Consider the following 9,936-nt stretch of genomic DNA (forward strand, 5'->3'; position numbering starts at 1 on the left):
GAGATGTTGCATCTTCAGTGCGTGTCTGCGCATCATTAGCTACGGCATGCCCAGTTCTCTACTCAGTGGCTGTTGACAGTAGATGGACCGTCTGATGAGTGGAACACGATCCCTCTACAGAAAGCGGAAGAGCAAGCGCTCCAGATTGCTCTGTTTCATGGTCAGCCATGAAACAGGGCAATGGACGACGGTCAGGCGATAGTAGATTACGGAAGTGATGTACGCGTTTACCACCTCTGTCCGATTTTTCAGGGACAGCTTCGTCTCTGCCCATTTCTAGGTGAGATTGGCTACCTTGCTCGTCACCTCTCCCCAGTTCTTGTCTACCTGGACGCCCGGACCAAACCAGACACCGGCCAATTTAACTGGTCCTTCTGTCCAGCGCCCTACCACGCTGTCGGTCGGCATGGATCCGCCTCTCCAGGTGACGAATTGCAGGCCCACCGACTTGTCCCGATTCCTTTTTGCTACTGTGACTGCTTTGTACTATTCCGACACTATTTCGGTGACGTCGTCCTCATAAATCGACACGAACCTTCCGCATCCTAGATCACGCGGATGTCCCTCGAAATATCCAACTTCCTCAGTAATGATTCCGGAACCAGCACGTACAGAAGGGGAGAGAGTGGGCATCCTTTACGGAACGAGCGAGCGATGCTAAACGATTCCGAAAGATGGCCGTTTACTTTGACCACAGAACAGATGCCGTTAAATATTGCAGTGATCCAGCCTCTGAAAACAGGACCGAAACTGACCGCTGCGAGTACAACCTCCATGTATTGATGGTGGACCCTGTCAAAAACTGTTGATTGATCAAAATTGATCAGGGCCCCACCCATGTCAGCTTCCTTCCCTACCCTCTCGATGATGTAGCGCGTGAGGTGGAGGTTGTCGTGGATAGATCAGTTCGGAATAGCGCATGTTTGCAAGTTACCGACCCGCTTACCGACGGCAAGCGCAAATCTCTTGGCTAATACCTTGGCCAAAATCTTATAATCTGCGTTTAGCAGAGTTATAGGCCTAAAATGCTGAGTGTGTTCTTATGTATTATCTCTTCTGCTGTTAAGGGGAGTAAAGCTGATGCATCTGTTGCTGGTCTTGTTGTTGGTGATTTTCCTTAGTTTCTTGGTTTTGCTGTTCTTGTTGATAACGATGCCGTTGTTGGGGCTTTTGAGGTCCTGGTGTTGGCAGTAAGAGACTGCCATGGTTCTCTGTCGCTCAATTATACTGTCGCTCCACACAGGTGGTACCGTGGCCTTCTACCCTCCAATGCGACATGTAATTCTTCCTTTCCTGGAGATCTTGTGAATAGTCCCTGGTTGAATATAGAGGCATTCCTCCACACTAGTGCCAGACAAATTTCCACGTCATGTCCTTTTGGCTTCCAGGAGGCTGTTGCTCCTTTCCAAAACGATCGCTGCGAGAATCCACCACAGGTTTACTTTTGGTAGTATTCTAGCTATCTTTATGCGCACCATCCTCCTTGCTTGGAGCCCATCATCCACGTACAGACACTGATCACCTATACCTAAAGAGAGAAAACGGAGGAAGGGGACTGATAAGTGTGGAAAACTGCGTGCGTATCGGACACGAGAGTTTAATGAGATACCTAGCCCCAAATAAGGAAACTTTGCTAGTGGCAGTTAGGAACAAGGGAGTATTGAGAGCAGAGAAAAAGGGGAAAACAAAGGAAGAAGTGCAAAAAGTACATGAAGAAGAACTACGCAAGAAGGGACTACACAATCCATTCCATGTAGCCACAACAAAAGTTGTTGGAAGAAAATAGGTAGGATTGGCTGATGAAAGAACCTTAAAAAAAAGAGACCGAGAGCACTATACTGGCAGCGCAGGACCAAGCTCTGGCCACGAAATGGAGGGTCAACCTGAAGAATGAGTGTCTCCTAATGGCGGTAGACATGGTTCACTACATATGCTATATAGCTGACGTTGCATGCCCCTTTGACCCCGAATAGTCAAGAAGAAAAGCGAAAAGATAGAAGGATACAACCCGCTTAAGTAAGAAATAACCTGGCTATGGAAAATGAAGAAGGGGGAGATAGTACCAATTATTGTTGGGTGTTTGGGAGCAGTATCAGAAGGTACCAAGAGAAATATAAAGGAAATTGCAATAGAGTGCTCAGTAGAACTGTTACAAAAGATTTACCTCCTTGGCACGGCCAGAATAATCAGATAAGTATTAGACAGTGGTAAAGAACAGATAGCATGGTACCGTAGGCTGCAGGCAGTAAGCCCTCTACACATGCAAGACTCCAGGAGCTCCAACAAAACATGTGATAAAGGCAAAAAAAATTTAATTAATAATAGTAATAATAATAATAATAATAATAATAATAATTATAATGATAATAATAATGATAATAATAATAATAATAATAATAATAATAATAATAATAATAATAATAATAATAATAATAATAATGATAATAATAATAATGATGATAATATAATAATAATAATAATAATAATAATAATAATTATAATGATATAATAATAATAATAATAATAATGATGATGATGATGATGATGATGATGATATAATAATAATAATAATAATAATAATAACAATAATAATAATAATAATAACGGAATTAGACATACAAGAAACAAGCACAGAAAAAGCTAAGCGCATGAAAACCCGTGCTAAAACTGCGGCCTTATTCTGAATGATAAATGGCAAAAAAAAACCTCTCTATGGCAAATACCCAAAGCGAATAATGCAGATGTTGACAAAGCCCTGACCCATCAATGGCTAATGGCCTCTGGCTTAAAATCTGAAACAGAAGGGTTTATCATAGCAGCCCAAGATTAATGCCTACCTACAAGGAACTACCAGGCCAACATATTAAAGAACGGCAGTAGCCCAAAATGTCGTGTATGTCAACAACAAAATGAAACCATTGATCATGTTGTCTCCAAGTGCAGTCTTCTTGCGCATACAGAGTATCTCAACAGGCATGATAGAGCTGCACAATATATTCACTGGGTAATTTGCAAAAACCTGGATTTGCCCCATGAAAAAAAACTGGTGGGAACACAAACCACCTCCAGTGCTTGAAAATGACCACATCTCACTCCTCTGGAACTTCACCATTCAAACTGACAGAAAGATAGATGCGAATAGGCCAGACATCATATTGAAAGACTTCAGACAAAAATCATGCCTTCTCATTGATATGACTGTCCCAATCGATATAAATGTATCTGTCAAGACCTACCAAAAAATGAGCAAATATAAAGATCTTGAAATAGAAATCAGCAAAATGTGGAACCTGAAAACTAAAACAATGCCTGTTGTCATAGGTACCCTGGGAATGATAGCGAAAGGGGCTGATTGCTACCTAGCTCAGACACCAGGAAACCCCAAAATGGCAGAAATTCAAAAGATAGTGCTCATGGAAACTGCTCATATCCTACGTAAAATACTTTCTATGTAATCTCAGGGTTTAAAACAAATATAAGTTTCCTTTTTTATTTTTTTGGACATTCACTAGTACAACACGAAGAAAAAAACCAAATATATGGCACACTAGGCATAACAACAACATGAACTTCCAACCTGTTGTCTCTTGAGGTCTCTGGGTGAGACTTGGAACCAACTTCTACAAATATAAAGCAAAAGTCAAACATAGAAGAAGAAGACGAAGAAGAAGAAGAAGAAGAAGAAGAAGAAGAAGAAGAAGAAGAAGAAGAAAAAGAAGAAGAAGAAGAAGAAGAAGAAGAAGAAGAAGAAGAAGAAGAGGAAGAAGAAGAAGAAGAAGAAGAAGAAGAAGAAGAAGAAGAAGAAGAAGAAGAAGAAGCATTAGGAGCATTAGCTTAGGAGCATTTCGTTCGTCTTTACGTTCGAAGTCGACTTTGCCTTTCATCCTTTCGTGGTCGACAAATAAACACCAGTTACGCACGGGTGTCGATTAAATTGACTTGGTTCCTCTTATAAAATTGATGGCCTTGTGCCAAAATTTGAAACCAATATAATTTATTTTCAACTGAAAATCGTCAGTGGTTATATCTTCTTTCCGATTCTATCTGTTAATACTAGAATACAATATCAAGAAAAATTCGGATCTTTTCGGTTTGAACGGCAGTTTTTCTAGCGATGTCATATGAAATTGTCACCCATAATTATGACCCTAGAATCGATCTATTGCATTTCAATCTCTTTTAGGGTTAGGGTTAGGGTTAGGGGTGGGGGAAGGGTATCTTTTTTTCTTCACAAATGTAAATAAACCCAATCTATTTCTTAAACGACGAACATATTCATACGGCGCAGAATGCTTTTTAACTTAATAGACGTCACTGATTGGTTGAAATTGCAGAAATGAAGAAAAAAGACAACAAATATCCTACAAACTATAGAATTTTCTCAATAAAACCAAGAGAAAAAGATGCTTTATAAACACATTCTACCAGTATACGAAGTTTAACATTTTTTAGTTACCTAGAAATTATGTTAAAAACTGCCGTTTAAACCGAATAGATCCCAATATTTGGAAAAACAAGAATAAATTCTCCACTGGAAAATTCTTGATGTATCCTCTCATAAATTTCCTACCAAAAATATTACGTTTTTTGTTGGTTTTTTTTTTTTTGTTGGGGGGTTTGCTAAAATTACAACTAAATTTAGCATAGGTGGAGGCATGGTTGTGTGGCTAAGAAGTTCGCTTTGCAACCACGTGGTTTCAGGTTCAGTCCCATTGCGCGGAACGTTGGGTAAATGTCCTCTGCTATAGCCCAGATCGACCAATGCCTCATGAATGAATTTTTTAGGCGGAAATTGCGGAAGCCTATCGCGTATGTATGTATACATGTGTGTGTGTGTGTGTGTGTGTGTGTACATATGTTTGTGTTTGTGCCCTCCATCACCACCACCACAAATAATAACCATCGTTTGACAACCAGTGATGATTTGTTTACGTTCCGTAACTTAGCGGTTTAGCAATAAAAACCGTTAGAATAAGTACCAGACTTTTTTTCTTCGACAGACCGAGAAATATCCTTATCCGAAATTTGTTTTCCATTCAATTATGCCAGGCATTTTTGAAATTCCGTACCATCGTAAAAACATTCCATCCAATTTGTAGGATCTCTAGTGACTATTGTCACATATCTCGTTTATAAAAAATTAGAATACACAGTAACTTAAACAGAATTGAAAACTTAATTATTCTATCATGAGAGAATTTCGTTTTGCGTTCACCTTTAATCAGTTTGATTAAACATAAATTTTAGTTTGAAAGTCTTTATTATCAATGTGGTTCTCACCATAGCAATACTTAAAAAATTTAACTGTATATCTCGTGAAAAAATTATTGGTTAGACCATCAACGAAAATATTCGTTATTAATTGACTGTCAGAATGATTTGATCCCAAAATAATAATGCTTAGAATGTTCTTCGTTATATAATATTAGACAACCTCGTTTTAAAAATCAGATTCAAACAAATGCACACACTTATTTGTTTGTGTGTACACATATATAAAACATAAATGCCGTTTAATTGAGCATTTGCCAAATGTCAAAGTGAACGAGTATAGGTTTCCTTGAGGTAAGTTTCGGAAGTACGTCTTTCTTTTCCTGTATGAGCAGAGAGAGTTTTCATTCTAAAAATAATTCTCCGTATGCTGCATTTTCTTTTTTTTTTTTTGACCGGTTGGTATTTAAACTTATTACAATAACACTTTTTTTTTTTTTTTTGCTTTATTGAAATAAAATCCGTTTTTAATGAATACTATATTCTTCTCAGAAATATAGAAACTATAATGATAATTTTCATGAAATAATATGAAGGTATATTATTTTCAGCTCTTCACTATGTCAAAGGAAGATTACGAAAACCTCGCCAAGAAATTACTTTCTACAGTAGAAGATTACATGGAAGATGGAAATGGATGGAAAGTTATTGTGGATAAGCCAAATGTTATTGTATCTTCTCGTAAATCAACAGAATTTAATGGTAATTTATACAAAGCTGAGGGAATAATTGAAGCATCCCCTGATACTGTATTTCAATATTTAGACCCGTCACCTGATTCTCTCCGCCTTCAATGGGATAAAAGAATGGCTGGTATCGAGTGTCTTGAAGTATTGAGTCCTAATTTGAAAATAGCACGAATGTACACTGGGGCTGAAGTAATAAATATCATATCCCCAAGAGATTTCGTGGATCTTATATTCAATGTGGAAAACGATAAATTCATAGCTACCTGTGCAGTTAGTATTGAGTATTCGAAATGTCCACCGGTAGCAGACTTTGTTCGGGGTTTCGATCACCCATGTGCTTTGGTGTGCATTAAAGTTCCTGGAGATGCAAACAAAACTAATTTGCTAAGCTTATTACAACCAGACCTTCGAGGTAGGTTACCAACCGAAATTGTTGATTCGGCAATGCCTAATTCCCTTGCAGGGTTTTATGATGGCCTTAGAGATACAATACTCAAAAAGGCTCCTTAAGTTTTACCAAATTTATTGGTAAAATTTGATAAATGATATATGAATGGTGTTTGTCCCAATAACTTTTCTAAACCAAAAGTTTATGTATTCAATGAAAACCTGTCGAAATCCTATTAAATTTGAAGTTCAGTAACCGCATATTGTTTTGTCTTGTTTACTTTCTAAGTATATATTGTATTCTTAATTGTATGTTTATGCTCATTACACTTTCGTAATTTTAATACATTACCGTGCAACATTGTGTAGTTTTTGATCTTAGTCTACATATTTCGTTCTTTTTTTTTATATAAAAAATTTATCGGCATAAAACTGTTTGGTCCAATTACGTTAAGATAATCTAGAGTGCTAGTTTAAATTGACTCATTTGAATTACTCCAAATCGAAAATAATTATTTTCACCGTGAGCATATGATCCGGAGATAGTTTATTTAGCTTGTATACGGAAGATTTGGCTTGTAAATAACGTAGAAAGGGAACATCACTAGATTCTAGCTGAATAGCTTTTTTTAGTTTTAAATAGGGAATTTAAATTACCAATATTGTCGATAGGACTCTCCTGAAAGTAAAAAAAAAAAAATCAATTCAAAAAGTTTCATTTCTTTAAATAGTGAAAATTTTAAAGTTTAATATTTGACCAATAGTAGGTGGAATTGATACTCTTATATTCTTCTTGAATAACTGAAAGCTGATGAACGCAGAAAAGGAATTTGAGATATGAGCTTTTGAGGAGGAGCCTGCTTGTTGTAGATATATCGCTAACTATTTCTATTGAAATTTGAAATTTTTTAAACCATTGCAATTGTAGAAATAATTATTCCTTATTTTACTTCGTTTTTAAACTTATTTAAATGTTTCGCTAAGCTGTGTCTGCGCAATATATTTTAGTCTAAAAACGAAAGAATTTATCATAGTTAATTCAAAGACCACTGTAACTACTTCGGGTTGCTGAAAATGAGGTTGTAGGCATTTACTTTTTAAATATGGGTCTGCTTGCAGAGAAAGTGATCTGGAAAAGTTAAAGGTTAAAATTGTAAATATTTGCGTGGCGTGAGAGGTGATACAATAGGACTAGAAGATACATCGCGAGACAGTACAGCTTGTTATAAAACGAGACGAAGAGCTTTGAGACTACTTGCCAAATAAGCAAATTGTTTTGGATATGCACTTTAAATGAAAATATTTTCCTTTGTAGCAGTTGCGCCGTCATAGATGTGAGCAGTACAGCAATGTCTTAGAATCTACGCTAAATAAGACAACTTTATGGAATACTTTAGGAAGTTATGTAAAGTTAGATAACAAATGTTTATAGCGTTTCTTGAAAGATAGGTTTTGATGTTCCTATACGATTTTGTCATTATTCATGGGAATATTTCAGTCTTGAACCGAGCGACGAATGGCCTCCAAAGCCTGTGCCAGACGTCTAAGCTGTACGGGAATTACAAAGACTGTCAACTTAGATTGTAGAGGTATAACCTAACGATAGCCAATTACAGGACAGAATGCAAGGCGTTGTGTGACGGTATGGGCTAATAATACTTTCGGTCTAAGAAATGACTAGATTGAAGCTAATTGCCAGACAACGTGAAGACATTTTCGTGCCAGAGCCGATCTAAAGCCTTGTCAAGTTACAAATAATTTACATGGATATTTGTCCTCATCTTGTTTGTTGTTACCCCAACGTTTCGACTGATATACCCTCCAGCCTTCTTCAGGTGTCTTGAGGAAATATCGAACTTGGGTTCTCATTCCTAAGGTATTTTTCGATGTTATTATTGTTCAGGTCACTGCTTGGAATCTAACTCAGAATCTTGGAGTTAGTAGCCCGCACTCTTAACCACTACGCCATATATCGAAAATAAATTAGGAATGAGATGCCAGGTTCGAAATTTCCCCAAGACACCTGAAGAAGGCTGGAGGGTGTATCAGCCAAAACGTTGTGTTAGCAACAACCAAGATGACAAATATCCGTCGAATGTAAATAATGTAGGTAATGTACATAATTCCTCATCTCTTAAATATAGAACTGTATCACAAATAATTTGACATAAAAAAAGCGTGTACAGATTGAAGATAAGTGGACAGCAAACACAAATTCCTTCTACAATAGGAGTGACTTTCAAAAACGAGTTCTTTGCTGCTTAGTATCTTGGCAGGTAAGAATTTGTAATTACTAAGGCGGCGAGCTGGCAGAAACGTTAGCACGCCGGGCGAAATGTTTAGCAGTATTTCGTCTGCCGCTACCTTCTGAGTTCAAATACTGCCGAGGTAGACTTTGCCTTTCATCCTTTCGGGGTCGATGTAATCGACTTAATCCCTTTGTCTATCCTTGTTTGTCCCCTCTATGTTTAGCCCCTTGTGGGTAATAAAGAAATAGGTAAGAATTTGTAATTGTTGGTTTCTTTGGAAATCTAAAATGTTACAAAGAAAATCGGTTACATTAGTGAACAATTATCAAAAGAATTCCTCATTATGTCACCAGCATATGTAATGGATTTTAAGAATATCGGGAAATATGAAAATATTTGAAATACGATTTGCTTGAGTTTGGACTGTTTCTCTGTTAGTATGTTATGAACTTAAAATACTTTAAAAATTCAGTTTCATTGAAAAACAATGGCTATGCACTTGATAAGTATCATTGCATATTTGTACTTCAGAGAAACGAGTCGCTCAAAATATTGTCTCCAGTTGTCTATTTATAGGAAGAGATTTGAATGAACCTAATGCTAAAACCGGCACTGCTAAAGCACCAAAAATTAGAAGCAATTTATCATGGCTGTGCAAAATTGGGAAAGTAGTAACTAATCAGCTTTTAATTTTGAACTTTATAGTGATAAATGAAACGTCGGTAGATTTAATTAAAGTTACATATTTATCACTGTTAAAATGAATTCTACAATATTATTCGCGTGAAGTAATTGACGTTATAAATTTATCGTTCGTAGTGACGAATAGATTTTTGTGATTTAGATTAGCAGTAAACTGGAATTAACATGACGTCAGATTGTTTTACTGCATTACGCTACCGTCTTTTATTCGTTCTATAGCAGTTAGAACGCAACGCAATTGTAATGAGCAATATGAGATTGTAGGATAGTTGAGAAGCACGACTGGCTTAACCATAATACAAATTTTCTAAGGGGTTATTTAATGATTACATTTTATATATATATATATGAAATGCACAAATCTTATTTTATTACACCCCACAAAGAGGAGATAAGTTCTGATAGCCTCAAGAAATGAGTCGGACAATATCCTTCATTGATGGCTTCGTTGAAGCTTCTTAAAAGAATATTGTCCTTAACGAGCTGAACGCATTGAAACTCTTGGTTTTATACATTTTCTATTTGAATAAATTTGTAGATTTAAACCTTTTCATTGTTGATTTCTAGTGTCTTCGACTTTGCTCTTAAACACCAGAGCAAACATTAACAAGCAGAATATTTTTGTGGTATGATGTTAT

General features: G+C 36.6%; 1 protein-coding gene across 3 annotated transcripts in view; it reads left to right on the forward strand.

The window, feature by feature from the left end:
* The window catches only part of LOC115213525 (stAR-related lipid transfer protein 5-like), a 55,385-nt gene extending 48,802 nt beyond the window's left edge, over positions 1-6,583 (forward strand). Inside the window, exons 1-2 of one of the 3 annotated variants that reach the window (XM_029782545.2) lie at positions 5,489-5,565; positions 5,823-6,583. In XM_029782545.2, the coding sequence (XP_029638405.1) occupies positions 5,832-6,470 (639 nt within the window). In that variant the 5' untranslated portion in view covers positions 5,489-5,565; positions 5,823-5,831 and the 3' untranslated portion in view covers positions 6,471-6,583. Of the gene's footprint in view, positions 1-5,488; positions 5,670-5,822 lie in introns of those variants that run through there. The other 2 variants (XM_036503498.1, XM_036503499.1) reach the window with 2 other exon arrangements.
* Positions 6,584-9,936: the final 3,353 nt, after the last annotated feature.

The sequence above is a fragment of the Octopus sinensis genome, linkage group LG6 (assembly GCF_006345805.1).
Source record: "Octopus sinensis linkage group LG6, ASM634580v1, whole genome shotgun sequence".
NCBI lineage: Eukaryota > Metazoa > Mollusca > Cephalopoda > Octopoda > Octopodidae > Octopus > Octopus sinensis.